The sequence below is a fragment of the Montipora capricornis genome, chromosome 11 (assembly GCF_036669925.1).
Source record: "Montipora capricornis isolate CH-2021 chromosome 11, ASM3666992v2, whole genome shotgun sequence".
Lineage (NCBI taxonomy): Eukaryota > Metazoa > Cnidaria > Anthozoa > Scleractinia > Acroporidae > Montipora > Montipora capricornis.
In genome coordinates this window covers 5179010-5196115 of record NC_090893.1, presented here as the reverse complement: position 1 = coordinate 5196115, position 17106 = coordinate 5179010, and the positions used below count along the sequence as shown (strand labels likewise).

At 38.5% G+C, this 17106-nt stretch overlaps 1 protein-coding gene across 1 annotated transcript; it reads left to right on the top strand.

Moving 5' to 3' along the window:
- The first annotated feature begins 206 nt into the window (after nucleotides 1–206).
- Nucleotides 207–1181, top strand: LOC138023029 (sarcolemmal membrane-associated protein-like). Its single transcript, XM_068870063.1, has one exon. It carries the CDS (start codon nucleotides 207–209, stop codon nucleotides 1179–1181), a length of 975 nt encoding a protein of 324 aa, XP_068726164.1.
- The last annotated feature ends 15925 nt before the right edge of the window (nucleotides 1182–17106 follow it).

The following is a 17106-nucleotide window of genomic DNA, read 5'->3' as shown; positions in this document are numbered from 1 at the left end:
TTTCTCAGCCAATAATAACCCTGGAATGTATCACGTGGTCTCGAAATATTATTACAAAAATGCGCTATCCACCAATAGGAGGCGTAATAATGTTGGAAAAGATCAAGCTAAGGGTAATAATAATGATGATGAGGAGCCTGGGTCGCAATGGAGTAAAGACGTGTTTCATGGCCGTCCGCTAAAACAACTACATTTCGTACCCTTTCATGGCTGAAACTATACAAAAATTATTAGAAAAGAAAAGATTTTTATCTTCTTCTTCGGAGGAAACTTCACCTCCCATCCGAACGTCGAAGAACCGCAAGAAACCAAGAGGTTCTAATTTTACTTTAGACACGGCTTCAAACCACGAGGAAGATACAAACTCCGTAACAACACCAGAGATGTCTGCAAATCTTGATACAAAACTGGAAGTGATCTTATTGAAGCTAGAGAAATTAGATGCGATTGAAACGTCTGTTAAAGGCCTGCAAGATACACTCGCTCGAATGGACGACCGAATTCGTGCCCTGGAAAGTGTTCAAGCGACGTCAAACCAAGATATAAACGACCTCAAGGACAGTTTAAGTTTCACCGAGGACCAGCAAAGGAAAACTACCGAAGGCTTTGACACATATAAGGAGCAGATCAACCTTAAAATGACCGAACTTTCCAAGAAAAACGCCGAATTGGATAGCAATATCAAAGAACTGGAAAATAAAAATCTCTACCTAGAAGCATATTCCAGGCGTGAGAACATTAAATTCGAGAACATCCAAGAAGAAACCGGACATGGCGCTCACCAAGAAGACACCGAAGATGTGCTTCGTACCTTCCTCGAAACACACCTCGGTTACGAAAACGCCAGATCGGTCGAGATGCAGCGTGTACACCGCCTAAAGGTAAAGAAATCCAACGCTAGCAATGATACAAAACCAAAACCCATTATAGCTAGATTTTTACGTTACAAGGATTGTGAACGCATTTTTTCTCTGGGCCACCGACTGAAAGGCACCGAATTCCGAATGTACCAAGATTTGCCATATGGCATTGTAGAGAGAAGAAGAAAACAAATGGACACTTTCAAACTCGCAAAGAGGAACAAAATCCCAGCCGCATTCAGTAAGTCCCAGCCTGATAAGCTTTATATTAGAGGGAAATTATGGCCCGTTGGTAAACCACTTGACTTAGCCTTGTGTTAATTTAGCTGTTCATACACTAATCCGTTTTAGCGGACGGACAAATGCAATCAACTGACAACCAATCCAACTAAAATTGCTGTTCCCAGACCGAAACGCAACTAGTGCGTTTTCAAGATCATTACAGAGGTCTTGTTTAAATTGTTGTATGTTTTTTAGCATTTCAGTCCTGGTGTATTTGAGTGTTGTAGTGTTTCTAGCTACATGCAGTGTCTGTTTATTTCCATTAAATTTCACTATTTTCAATTATGCTATAAACTCCAACAAATGCAAATTTCACCAGTCCCAAAGGAGAAAAGGAAGCCGTCAAAACTGTATCTCACCTCAAGTTGCCTTAATCACGCATATCTTAAGTCAATTTACTCACACCATCAATGGACACTATTGAAAATCTGGACATTAAGTGCCTCTCAATTAACATAAGAGGTCTCAACAAGTATCGGTCGAAGATTCACGTTTAATTTTAGTCAACATCTATGCACCAAATGACCTAAACCAACAATCCAAATTTTTTAGATCCCTACACCATCAGCTGCAAGACTTTTCTCAGGAAAATATCGTTATCGGAGGTGACTTTAATTGCGCTTTGTCGGACAAAGACAAAAAGGGTGGAAACGCGGTCGCCCAGAAAGCGTCTGTAATTAAGGAAATCGAAGAGCTGTGTACATCTTACAACTTAGTCGATATCCGGCGTCATTTAAACCCTCTCCTCGAATCGTACACTTGGAGAAATAAGTCTCACAAGATACAGTGCAGATTAGACTTCTTTCTAATCTCGGAAGAGCTCACAAATGTAGATGCGACGTGTAAAATTTTCCATGCGCCTGAAACGGATCATTCTGCAATTTCGTTACTCTTGCAGGCCAGATTTAGTAAACAACGCCGAGGCCCAGGGTTTTGGAAATTTAATAGCTCTCTACTTGAAGATGACAATTATGTTAACGCTCTACGCAAAAACATTGATTTGTTCAAGGCCAAATATGAAAACGTTGAAGATAAAGGTTTGAAATGGGATCTTATAAAAATGGAGATTAGGGGTTTTACTGTAAAATATGCCAAAACGAAAGCAAAAAGACGTAAAAACGAAGAACTGACACTCCAAAACAAAATAAATGAACTTCTGCTAAGTCTAGAAAGAAATCCTTACAATAACCATGCCTAAAACGAACTACTCGCAGCAAAATTACGTTTGCAAAAAATCATGCACTTCAAAGTAAAAGGAGCGATCCTCAGGAGCAAGGTAAGATGGTATGAAGAAGGTGAATGTAACACGAGATATTTTTTCGGCCTAGAAAACCGTGCCCAAACCAAAAAAGCCATTAACAAGCTGAAAATAAACGATGACACATACATTTATGATCAACTAGCCATCCTAGACAAGCAAAAAAAGTTCTACGAGTCAATCTATCAATCCAAAGAAAGTGATGAAGACATCCCCAGGGTAGTAACTTCCTGAAAGCCGAATTAGTAACACCTTTATCACCCGAAGATCAAAAACTATGTGACGGGCCAATTACAGCTGCCGAATGTCTAAGCGCAGTAAAAGTTTTCAAAAATTGCAAAACACCAGGTACAGACGGTTTCCCAGCTGAATTTTACCAATTTTTCTGGCCCGAGATGCGAACCGAAATGTTAGCTAGTTTCCACTTCGCCTTTCAGTCCGGCTCTCTGTCGCTTAGTCAACGGCGCGGGGTAATCTCTCTCATTCCCAAAAAGAACAAAGACAAATCCATACTTGAAAATCTACGCCCGATCTCGTTATTGAATGTAGATTATAAAATACTTACCAAAGTCATTGCCAAGAGAATAGAAAAAACCTTGCCCAAAATCATTAATCCTGATCAAACCGGATATGTAAAAGGCCGCTTCATAGGCGAAAACATGAGATTAATCCAAGATGTCATGTTTCTCACTAAGCGCTTAAATATGCCTGGAATTGCATTTTTTTTTTGGATCTCCGAAAAGCTTTTGATACAATAAAATGGGACTATCTATTATCCACGCTTCGACTGTTCAATTTTGGCCTAGATATTCAAAGATGGATAGAAGTCATCAACCACAATGTATCTAGCTGTGTCCTAAACAATGGTCACGCGTCACCCTTTTTTCAATTGCACCGAGGCGTCAGGCAAGGATGCCCCTTATCGGGCCTTCTTTTTGTAATTGGTATTGAGCTTCTCGCAAGGGCTTTGAAAAGCAACAATGACATAACAGGCATTACCGTTGGCGGAAAGGAAATAAAAGTCACCCAATTCGCTGATGATACTACAGTATTCGTTAACGACCATAAATCTGTTATTAACCTTTTGAAGCTTCTAAGTGAATTTAAACACACCTCGGGTCTAGAAGTAAACACAAGTAAAACAGAGGCGATGTGGCTTGGAGCTTGGAGAAACAAAACTGATACCCCATATAATTTCAAATGGCCTCAAGAACCGATTCAAGCTCTCGGCATCTTCTTTTCGTACAACTCCGACGCTGCAAATAAGCTGAATTTTGGAGAGAAAATTACCAAATTGAAAAATACGCTTAAGAATTGGAAAAGAAGGAAGCTTACCCTCCATGGCAGAAACAAAATAGTGAAAACCCTAGGTTTGTCGAAGCTAATTTATAACACCTCTGTGCTCGAGATCCCCGATTGTTACGTCAAAGAAACTAACAAACTATCTTTCGATTTTATATGGGAAGGAAAACCAGCCAAAATAAAAAGAAAGACCATAATAAGTGACATAAGTCAAGGAGGGTTGAGAATGATGGATTTTGAAATCATGAATAAAGCGCAGAAAATTGCTTGGATCAAGAGAATCACCGAAAACGTTCTACCAGCATGGAAAATAATACCAGAGTTCACCGCTGCCAAATATGGAGGTTTATCCTTTCTAACCAAATGTCAATACGATATCAAGCATCTCAACCTTGACAACCTTCCACCTTTTTACCACACGCTACTTAAGTATTGGCAAGAATACAATGCTGACAAATTCTCGGAGGACCAATGCATTCACAACAAAATCATCTGGAATAATAGTCGCATCCTGATTGGAGACCGGCCAGTTTTTTTCAAACCCTTATTTGAGGCTAAGATTATACGTATTAAACAATTTTTAAAAGAAGACAACACCTTCTTCTCACTAGACGAGCTCATTCGCAAAGTGAACATCAGTATTCCCTTTACACTGTACTATGGCCTCGTCGCTGCCATTCCTACAGAATGGAAAAATATATTAAATCAAAACAACTCGCACCTAAACCCGCCTCTTGAAGACCTTCCGTCGACCCGTGTCGCCTACTCTACACTTCTAACCAACAACGTAAGTCCACCAACATCAGAGATCAGAATTCTAAATTACGGTTTCTCCAAAGAAAGCATCCATAAGGTGTACACGTTGCCTTTCCTAATAACCAAAGACTCGAAATTAATTGCTTTCCAGTATAAAATAATACACCACATCTTACCTACCAAATCCAGCCTTTTTCGAGCTGGCATTACTGATAGTGACATTTGTTCCCTATGTGCTACCGAAAAGCAAACATTAAACCACCTACTGTACCACTGTACTGTATCTAAGGCTTTCTGGGATAGATTCACCAGTTGGTGGTATCAGAAATTCAAACAAGTGGTCAATTTGAATGAATCTAACATCCTATACGGTTGGCATAATAACATAAAAAATAAACAGGCACTTAACGTCACTCTTCTTATTGCAAAATTCCATATCTTCGCGACAAGTTCATGTGATGGCAACTTATGTTTTGAAGGCTTTCTTCTCCGCCTCCAAGATAAACTCGATGTCTTAAAACAAAGCTATATTGCCCAAAGAAAGCTACATAAATTCTTAAATATCTGGGGAAAACTACTATAAACTACTATAAATGTCACTTCGCTTCGTCCTTTTCTTTCCACTCTCGTTCATTGTAACTCTTTTCTTTAAGCCAGCCGTAGTCTTGTTTGTAGCTGTTAATTTTATTTACGTTTTAAAACATGTCATAAAGGTAATTGTTACCATTCTGTAAATAGTGTAATGCAAGTAGTGCAGTATTGTTCCGTAAGTAACGTTAGTTTGTGTTAACTGTGGTAGAAATGTTATTTAAAAAATAATAATAATAAAAAATAATAATAATAATAACAATAATAATAATAATAATAATAATAATAATGATGATGATGATGATAATACTACTACTACTAATAATTGGACAATTGGAGTATCGACGGCTTGAAAGTTTGAGGAAGAAACCGTGAATCGGATAATCAATGTTTTATTCACTACGATAATTATTCGATCTGAAATGAACAAGAGTACATAACAATCACTGAGATATTCGAATACGCTGAAATCTCTAAGCAAATGAAAAGAAAAAAGTCAAAATAAAAGACTGAACTAAACTTACTTCTGCGGCGGGTTTCCGTAAACTACGAACTCTTGAAACTGAACTCGAAGGCCTAACACTGCTTAAACTAGTCGACTTAAACTACTGAAACTGGTAAGGGACTGACTCATATCCTTTCAAACACGTGATATTGACTGATCTGAGACTTAGGCCTTAGTCACCCAAATGAATTCTCTTAAAATGTCAATCAAAGCTTTGTGCGTTTCCGCTAATAATTAATTAATCAGTTCTGTCGCGGTAAAAAAAATAAAAAAATTAAAAATAAATAAATAAATAAAAAAAAATAATAATAATCGGTTTAGCTCATTAACTGTTTGTTACCCTTTATCTACTGCATTCATTTAAAAAAAATGGTTCCAAATCTTATTTTATTTGGGAAAAGAACAAAAATAAAATGAGTCTTGTTTTCCGCCAGGGAGTTTTCAACTGTAACCTAAACTGCCATTGTTTATTTAAACGTAGGAGACTGTATTGATTGGGATCTTGGAATGGAAAACCATTTAATACCAGATGAAAGGATAACAGCCTCCAGCGCCTACTCCTATGATCCAGCCCGTTTTGGTAGATTGAATGACCTAAGAGGATCATGGTGTGCTCGTCTGGATAATGCTAACAAGTATCTGCAGATTGACCTACAGTCGCTTCATGTAATCTGTGCTGTGTCCACTCAAGGGCATAATCGTTACCCTTGGTGGGTGAAGAAGTACACCTTACAGTTATCTATAGACAATAAAACATGGACAGATTACAAAGAAAATGGTCTTGTTAAGGTGAGTTACAAAGTTGTCGATATACGGTGGACATTTAGCATTTAGTTTATAATCAATGATTACATCATGTCAGTACAAGATGGAATATTAAATTAAAAGTACTTCCTGTACTGAATAAGGTCATGCAGATTATAAGGAAAGTGCGATTACTTTTTTGCTTTTGTTCTTCGTCGGCGTAATTGGTTTTGAGGTAGAACACAGTTAAAAGGTTTTTTCTCCACAAAAACTAATTATATTGCGGACAAAGTTAATGGCATCGGCGCAGGCCAAAACCAACATTTTGCTCATGCTGGATAAAGTGAACTTTGTTCAACGATTTCCTCCAAAGAAGGCTTCAGCGAGAATTGATTTAACCAGCAGTGAAAGACAATTCACTGCCTTGATTTGTCTTGTTGTTTGTAATTGCACTCAATGGATAACAAACGACAACCTGATAGTCTTCAGTAGAGTCTTTTTTTACAGATATGTTCACCTTTCTTGTTTAATGCCGGAATTTCTAGCGATTGAGTGGTAACGAATAAGCCTGAAATTGAATATTTCTGCGTCACAAGAGCGAGAGGGCCTGGGTTGCAGAAGGTGTAAGTGAGGGTAGATAGGTATAGCACGTGATTAGTCGGGCATGGGGTGGGAATTTTGACATTTTCATTTAAAATAATTCAAATTCCCCACCCCTGGGACAAAATAATTGGTCAAAATGCCCACCCGGCGGCAAGTGAAGGTGGTGAAATGTCCTTTGTACGATCAAAATCGCTAGCCTGTGGACGTCACATACAATCAAAATCCTTACCATAGGGACAGACCTCACGATGAAACTCCCGTGGTTAGCCCGAAACACCCTTCCCCCCTCCCTGGGGTTAACATTGATAGGTGCATTATTTTTATGACTTTGAAACAGACTCTTTACCTTCTGCTGAAAACCCGGTCATCATATTCTGCCTTAGATTAGTCATGATTAGTCATTCGAGGCCGACACCTATTACCCACGATTATCGAGATTTTGGACGTATACTTAAACTTCATTTTTGTGTTAGTTGTACACATTTATCTGTTACGCAATTCTTAGTTTGCACTCACGTGATTAGACGGCCATGTTGGTGCACAAAACAAAAGTAAAATGTCGCTCGCGTTTTGTTTAATAATAATAATAATAATAATAATAATAATAATAATAATAATAATAATAATAATAATAATAATAATAATAATAATAATAATGATAATATTAATAATAATACTAATAGAGACAAATTACACCAACGTGGCAAATTTACACCAACATGGCCGCCATGACGTCCGAAATATTTGCGGCATTGAATTTGGTTCGGGGAGGATACGTTTTCATTTTTTCCCACAGGGTTTTCGGTTTTCGTATTCGCCAATTCTCTATGTTCGAATTCCCCATAATACCCTTTGGTTTGCCCCCCAAATTTTGCATAAACTATTGTTTTCAAATGCTCTTGGGGACACAACATATTCCCAAGAGCATTTGAAACCAATGGTTTATGCAAAATGTGGGGGGGGGGGGGGGGGCAAACAGAGTGAATTATGGGGAATTCGAAAATAGAGAATGCCACTACTTTGTATATTGGATATACTTTCCTTGCTGTATTGTGATTGAAATGTGTTTAGTCAATTTATCTCCGTCCAATAGATGTGGCTTTTCTCCAAAATTCATGTTTGTAATGTTAAGTCGCGTGTGCGGCCTAAACGTCCAAAGTAAACCTAACCGTATATTTCTCTCGTGTCTGTTGCGCAGTGAAACTGGAAGGTATGTTTAGTCGTTTTGTTATAGGTCTCAATTGTAATATTAACAGTATGCCAATTTTTTATGACGCATAAGTGGTAAGAAAAGTTAAAGAAAAATATTTGACCTGATGTTCTCATATCACAAGCAAGTGATAACTTTTATTCTTTCTTTGCTATTCATTGGCATACTTTACACTTAAGGTGGCTCAAACCTGTTTCAACAAATGAAAGAAACGTTCTTATTAGAAGAATTCACACTAAAAGACTTTATCACTTAACAGCAATGTTATGGTACCATATCAAACACCAATTATTGCTGAAAAAGATTCGGTCATTTTTGTGACGTAAAAAGGTTTCCGTGGCAACAGCTACTCATATCTCAAAAAAGAACTCGGTGACCCCCATTTTTTATTTCTGAAATGTAATCAGCATGCCAGAATGAAACTTTCTGCATTCACAAATGAGCTCAGTGATTTCAGTCATTTTATTCCTAACTGGGGCTCTTATTTGTTTAAAGAACGCTTCGAGCGGTTGTCTAAAGCCATCGTCAAGTGATGGAAATGTATTTGGGTATGAGATATGGCAATTTTCAAGAGATTTCTGGCTTCCAACATCTTCAACCTGGCTATTGACCGAACGCAAAAATGGCCGCCAACAAATTTTTCTTTTGTCTTTGTGTTAATTAGCCTAACTAGCCTCGTTCACAAGCGTAAAATTGAAGAATTTGGGCTGTAAAGCGAGGCTAGTTAACACAAAGAGAAAAAAACAATTTGTTGGCGGCCATTTTTGCATTCGGTCAATTCAGTGACTTAATTATCACACGGCAGGCCGATGATATTGTGGATGGTGAGCCCCTTCCGGAGAGATATTTCTCTGACCATGCTACCGTGATATGTAAGCGAAGCGTGATGAAGCCTGCGCCAAGAATTAAGCATGCTGAATACAGGAAACTCAAATAAATTGACATAACCAAGTTGAGAAAAGCTATTTGTAACTCCCAGCTACATCAAGACCCGCCTGATGATTTGAACATGCTGCTTGACTGTTATAACACGACTTTAAAACTGCTATTAGACGAACACGCGCCGGTTTGTTCTCGTCATGTCATCACTCGACCCAGGTCCCCATTGTTTAATGATAACATAATTCAGGCTCGAAGGGACAGGAATAAGGCTGAGAGAAGATGGAGGAAAACTGGACTCCCATCAGATCTTGTAGTATTCAAAGTGAAGCGGAATTATGTTGTACATCTGATGAACGAAGATAGGTGTACTCATTGCAGGCAATTTATTGACAAGAACAGTTCGGACCAATCAAAGCTGTTCCGGGCTAGTAAGAATCTATTAAATCTGCAAGAGGAAAAGTCTCTTCCACCACATACTAACGCCTCTGTTCTCGCAAATGAGATGGATGAATACTTCATCCATAAAGTAGTTGCTATAAGATCAAAGTTAGTCGGTGACGCGGTCCCTCATGCGGTTTCTACTGAGTGTGCGCCTCACGGTTCATCGAGTACTGATGTCGTTGTCACGTTATCAGAGTTTCAATCTCTCTCTGAGGAGGCTGTAAGGAAGATGGCTGTGGCTTCCATGAAGACATGTGCTCTGGACCCTGTCCCGTCTTCCATCTTGTTGCTTTGTATTGAGGAGCTACTTCCAGTGATTACTAGGATGTTGAACATATCATTATTGCATGGTTACTTCGCTGACGAATGGAAAAAGGCATTAGTGCATCCTCTGCTCAAAAACCTGGTCTTCAATTGATAAACAAGAACTTTCGGCCTGTGAGTAACTTACAGTTCACGTCCAAACTTACAGAGAAGGCGGTCGCTGTACAATTACAGGAGCACATGCGAGTCAATGGTTTGTTTCCAGAATTGCAAAGAGCTTACCACCAACATCATAGCACTGAAACCGCACCACTTAATGTGAAGAGCGATCTCCTAATGGCGATGAATAAAAGTCAAGTTACGTTGTTGGTGCTTCTCGACTTAAGCTATGCACTCGACACCGTCGAACATGAGATCCTTCTAGATCGATTGAGGTCAACAGTTGGGTTGAGAATTACTGTGAGGGCAGGTCCCAGCAGGTGTCGATTAACGGGACTCTCTCAAAGCCATTTAATTTGATGTGTGGAGTCCCCCAAGGGTCATGCCTGGGCCCGCTTTTGTTTACCATCTACGTGAGTAAGCTGTTTCAGACATTAAAACACCATCTGCCCTCCGTTCACACATATGCGGACGACACACAGTTGTATTTGTCATTTAAGCCATCTGACACTTTCAGTGAAGTTGAAGCTGTATCTGCCATGCAGAAGTGCATCTGTGATGTCCGAGCATGGATGAGAGAGGATCAGCTTATGCTCAATGATGACAAGACTGAGTTCCTGATTATAGGTACTGGCCAGCAGCTCTCAAAAGTTTCAATCCAAAGCATCAATGTTGGACAGGCTGAAGTCTCTGCTGTAGTCTCTGCGCGCAATACAGGCACATGCTTTGATACGCATCTAGATATGGGAACTCATATTACAAAGACATGTAGCAGTGCTTTCTATTACTTGTACAACATTTATTTATTTACTTATTTTTTTATTTTTTTATTTCGCCATACAACCAAAAAATAATAATTACAAGAAAAGAAATGCACTTATAAGTTGACCAGATAATAAAATAAGTAAGTTACTAAAGAACAATTCACAACAGACGTCATATTAGAAAATATCTGTCCAGAGAATCAACTGAAAAACTAGTACATGCTTTTATTAGTAGTAGATTGGACTATTGTAATAGCCTTTTATATGGAATCCCGGAGTATCAAACTAGGAAACTGCAACGTGTTATGAATGCAAGTTCAAGACTTATTTATCGCGCGCCCAAGTTCTGTCATATAACACCTCTGCTCGCAGAATTCCAGTGTTTACCAGTGCGTGCCAGAATACATTGTAGGATAATTCTGATAACTTATAAAATTTTGCACGGTCATGCGCCTAAGTACCTTTGAGACCTAATTAGCATTCAACAGCCTTCGTGACAATGATCCCTTGCTTAAAAGACCAATTGCGAAAACAAAGAAAACAATGGGTGACAGAGCATTTCAGATAGCTGCTTCCCTTTTATGGAACAAGTTACCTAGGTCTGCACGGGAAGCAAGGAACTTAGAATCTTTTAAGACTATAATTAAAACATTTGAAAAATTATGGCAGAAATGAATCCGCTCCACAGAACTTTTCTCAACTTTGCAGAGAGTTTCATCTTGGCCTACTGATTACTTTTGCGCAATAAAAAATTGGGGTCACCGTAGTTAATGCATGGAGGTGGCTATGAAACTCGACAAGTTCCTTTGTTTCATGTTTTTGTCCGTATTTTTAGGCTTGACCCTGTACAAAACACACCTTTCTTCGAGAACATAACCAATCAAATCCTTTGATTAAATTATACGCAACTAATTTGCAAACCCGTGCGAAGCAAAAACAAAAGATTGTGCAGGGTCTCGGTCAGTTCAACATCGATTGAGAAACCTTATTATTTTTTAAATTGTTTCTTATTTTATTTTAAACGTATCTTTATTATTGTTGGCGACAACATTGTTCTTGCTTTTGAAGGTTTTAAGAGCTTCTGCCGGAGAGACCGGGGCAGACTTGGAAATGAAGGTCGACCGATTTCGCTTAAAATTGGTACACAACGTACTTATGTCGATTTATGTAATATGCCAAAAATTCAGCTTCAACGACCTTTTTTTAGCCGAGTTCTGGATATCAGCCCCTAAGGGGTCCCCAGAGGCTGATTTTCAGTGCAATTTTGGCCACATTTGAATCTCTCTTTTAGCAACATGAAATTAATTTCAGGCAAAAACAAAACCATCTTTGTAAAGCCCTACCCTTAGGCCTTTATGGGTGAGAACATTAGCTCATGAAAATTTTTCGCTAGCTTGTGGCTGTTATCACAACTTGGTCATATTTGAAGCATATGTGAAGCAACCGGAAATGGCCTGTTTTTCAGACCAAATATTTTCCATGCCCATGTTTTATATCTTGAGGTCTTAGTATCCATGCAAAGTTCAGCCCTTAGTTTAGTAATATCAAGAAAAAAATACTAAGGTTGAGGCTTTTTACTAAGAAAAAAACTTACGAGAAGATGGCTAACCAGGGCACTTCCGGTTAAAGTTTCAACAAAGCGTGTCTGCAAAAATCAGCCATTTAATTTCGATTATCTTTTTTCCTTCCAAGTTATGGTTAAAAGAGACTCTGAAGTTAATTGTCACCGAAAAGACTTGCCGTTAATAAGAACTTTTTTTTGTGATTGTTTTAGGACCGACCAGATAGTGGTCCGACAGCGATTATAAATTTCTTGGAAGAAGTCTTGAAAATTACCGACAATAGAGCCGCTGTGAAAAGTCTTTATTTACCTAGCAACACATCTCTTGCCGATAAATCACAGTGCAAAATTGCATCTTTTCCGTCCAAACTGCAATGTTAAGTTTATCTCCTTTGTTCAATTCGTTCAACGTATCACGTCTGTGGCCCGTAGTAATGAAGCGCTAATTAAATCAGGATATAAGCAAGCTTTGTAGTTCCACTCAGTAGTACTATAACCGCCTGTTTGGGCTTTAATATTTCTGAAGAAAAAAGAACTTATCGGTCTCTTTAAATGCAACCACAACATCTGTCGTGACACTACTTGAGAATCGTTTTGAACCTTTAAGAAATTTCGAATATAATTAAAGTTAATCGTCTAACACAAATTGCATTCACTCTTCCAGTCTATTTGCGAAGTGTCTGGATAAATTCACTTACAAAAAACGCTTACCTGGCTTCACTTTTACGGACATGTCCCTTTCCTACAATCCCTTAAAAGTGAGGTAACATTAGAAACTTTAGCCCCAGCGATAAATTGGTCGCAAGTGCGTCGTTGCGAGTTAGATATACACAGGTCGATTAATACCGTACGTGACGAGGTCATTGTAGTTTGCTGGCTATGACTGACTTGGAATTCAGTTGTTTTCTCGTGCAGATTCGTTTCCTTGATATTGCAGAGAATAATTATGATAGAACTTCAGACCTCTCAACCTCAAAACACCGAAAATATGGAGACTGATGCCAAAAAATCTGGAGATTGATCGACCGACAGACAAAACCAAGTAAACACAGGTTCTTAATAAGAGAAATGGTTTTTTTTTCTGCATATAAATTTTTTAAAACATGTGTGGACCTTAACAACACAGAAATAAACTTTAAGCCATCTGACACTTTCAGTGAAGTTGAAGCTGTATCTGCCATGCAGAAGTGCATCTGTTATGTCTGAGCATGGATGAGAGAGGATCAGCTTATGCTCAATGATGACAAGACTGAGTTCCTGATTATAGGTACTGGCCAGCAGCTCTCAAAAGTTTCAATCCAAAGCATCAATGTTGGACAGGCTGAAGTCTCTGCTGTAGTCTCTGCGCGCAATACAGGCACATGCTTTGATACGCATCTAGATATGGGAACTCATATTACAAAGACATGTAGCAGTGCTTTCTATTACTTGTACAACATTTATTTATTTACTTATTTTTTTTATTTTTTTATTTCGCCATACAACCAAAAAATAATAATTACAAGAAAAGAAATGCACTTATAAGTTGACCAGATAATAAAATAAGTAAGTTACTAAAGAACAATTCACAACAGACGTCATATTAGAAAATATCTGTCCAGAGAATCAACTGAAAAACTAGTACATGCTTTTATTAGTAGTAGATTGGACTATTGTAATAGCCTTTTATATGGAATCCCGGAGTATCAAACTAGGAAACTGCAACGTGTTATGAATGCAAGTTCAAGACTTATTTATCGCGCGCCCAAGTTCTGTCATATAACACCTCTGCTCGCAGAATTCCAGTGTTTACCAGTGCGTGCCAGAATACATTGTAGGATAATTCTGATAACTTATAAAATTTTGCACGGTCATGCGCCTAAGTACCTTTGAGACCTAATTAGCATTCAACAGCCTTCGTGACAATGATCCCTTGCTTAAAAGACCAATTGCGAAAACAAAGAAAACAATGGGTGACAGAGCATTTCAGATAGCTGCTTCCCTTTTATGCAACAAGTTACCTAGGTCTGCACGGGAAGCAAGGAACTTAGAATCTTTTAAGACTATAATTAAAACATTTGAAAAATTATGGCAGGTATGAATCCGCCCCACAGAACTTTTCTCAACTTTGCAGAGAGTTTCATCTTGGCCTACTGATTACTTTTGCGCAATAAAAAATTGGGGTCACCGTAGTTAATGCATGGAGGTGGCTATGAAACTCGACAAGTTCCTTTGTTTCATGTTTTTGTCCGTATTTTTAGGCTTGACCCTGTACAAAACACACCTTTCTTCGAGAACATAACCAATCAAATCCTTTGATTAAATTATACGCAACTAATTTGCAAACCCGTGCGAAGCAAAAACAAAAGATTGTGCAGGGTCTCGGTCAGTTCAACATCGATTGAGAAACCTTATTATTTTTTAAATTGTTTCTTATTTTATTTTAAACGTATCTTTATTATTGTTGGCGACAACATTGTTCTTGCTTTTGAAGGTTTTAAGAGCTTCTGCCGGAGAGACCGGGGCAGACTTGGAAATGAAGGTCGACCGATTTCGCTTAAAATTGGTACACAACGTACTTATGTCGATTTATGTAATATGCCAAAAATTCAGCTTCAACGACCTTTTTTTAGCCGAGTTCTGGATATCAGCCCCTAAGGGGTCCCCAGAGGCTGATTTTCAGTGCAATTTTGGCCACATTTGAATCTCTCTTTTAGCAACATGAAATTAATTTCAGGCAAAAACAAAGCCATCTTTGTAAAGCCCTACCCTTAGGCCTTTATGGGTGAGAACATTAGCTCATGAAAATTTTTCGCTAGCTTGTGGCTGTTATCACAACTTGGTCATATTTGAAGCATATGTGAAGCAACCGGAAATGGCCTGTTTTTCAGACCAAATATTTTCCATGCCCATGTTTTATATCTTGAGGTCTTAGTATCCATGCAAAGTTCAGCCCTTAGTTTAGTAATATCAAGAAAAAAATACTAAGGTTGAGGCTTTTTACTAAGAAAAAAACTTACGAGAAGATGGCTAACCAGGGCACTTCCGGTTACAAAGCGTGTCTGCAAAAATCAGCCATTTAATTTCGATTATCTTTTTTCCTTCCAAGTTATGGTTAAAAGAGACTCTGAAGTTAATTGTCACCGAAAAGACTTGCCGTTAATAAGAACTTTTTTTTGTGATTGTTTTAGGACCGACCAGATAGTGGTCCGACAGCGATTATAAATTTCTTGGAAGAAGTCTTGAAAATTACCGACAATAGAGCCGCTGTGAAAAGTCTTTATTTACCTAGCAACACATCTCTTGCCGATAAATCACAGTGCAAAATTGCATCTTTTTCGTCCAAACTGCAATGTTAAGTTTATCTCCTTTGTTCAATTCGTTCAACGTATCACGTCTGTGGCCCGTAGTAATGAAGCGCTAATTAAATCAGGATATAAGCAAGCTTTGTAGTTCCACTCAGTAGTACTATAACCGCCTGTTTGGGCTTTAATATTTCTGAAGAAAAAAGAACTTATCGGTCTCTTTAAATGCAACCACAACATCTGTCGTGACACTACTTGAGAATCGTTTTGAACCTTTAAGAAATTTCGAATATAATTAAAGTTAATCGTCTAACACAAATTGCATTCACTCTTCCAGTCTATTTGCGAAGTGTCTGGATAAATTCACTTACAAAAAACGCTTACCTGGCTTCACTTTTACGGACATGTCCCTTTCCTACAATCCCTTAAAAGTGAGGTAACATTAGAAACTTTAGCCCCAGCGATAAATTGGTCGCAAGTGCGTCGTTGCGAGTTAGATATACACAGGTCGATTAATACCGTACGTGACGAGGTCATTGTAGTTTGCTGGCTATGACTGACTTGGAATTCAGTTGTTTTCTCGTGCAGATTCGTTTCCTTGATATTGCAGAGAATAATTATGATAGAACTTCAGACCTCTCAACCTCAAAACACCGAAAATATGGAGACTGATGCCAAAAAATCTGGAGATTGATCGACCGACAGACAAAACCAAGTAAACACAGGTTCTTAATAAGAGAAATGGTTTTTTTTTCTGCATATAATTTTTTTAAAACATGTGTGGACCTTAACAACACAGAAATAAACTTGATTTTCACAGCTTCAATACTCACAGCTTAAGTCCAGCCAGTGTGTGAGCAATAAGCTGAACTCATTGCTCAGGCCCCAGTTGTTCGAAGGGTGGATAGCACTATCCACTGGATAACTCAATTGCTTTTGTGTTTACCCACTGGATAGTGACTTATCCGGTGGATAGCGTTATCCATCTTTTGAACAACCGAGGCCAGCATTATATCATCATTACATATATCAGCAATTTCCACCATTTTGAAAACGTGATCAAAATGCGAGAGACTGGTTATGATGACCTATTTTTGAACACGTGTTTTATACATGGTCATAGAGGACAGTCTGTCATGGGCTGTGTTTCCAGCGAACAGACGGAGGAGAAGTTTGCACAGAATTGACGCAAGAAACTCACCTAAGCAAGCCAAAAATGAAATGCTACAAAAAAATATATATGTTCTTTCAGCTTGCGCCTCTATTTATCGTGAGATTTGTCTGTCTCGTCGTGAGTAGAGATTGAACTGAATACCGTGAGTCTCACGACAAAATCGTGAGACTTGAGAGGTCTGGAACTTGTATGAGAACTTCAATGGCATGATTTGTTTACTGAATATTTATTCATACCCAGTGCCCCAGTGTAAGTGGCTCACGTATGTTGTAAATGATTGATAAGGACGTCCAATACGGTCCGTTTTCGCCGCCAATCCGCTAAATTGCTAGAAGATTACTCACGGGCTCTCTTTCCCTTTCTCTATCAGTATTTTCCTTTTGTTGCTTTCTCAAACAGCACAGGTCCATGGTGGCATCCATACTGCATATATATCCAAAGATAGGACAGGGGTGGAGTGGGTTATCCT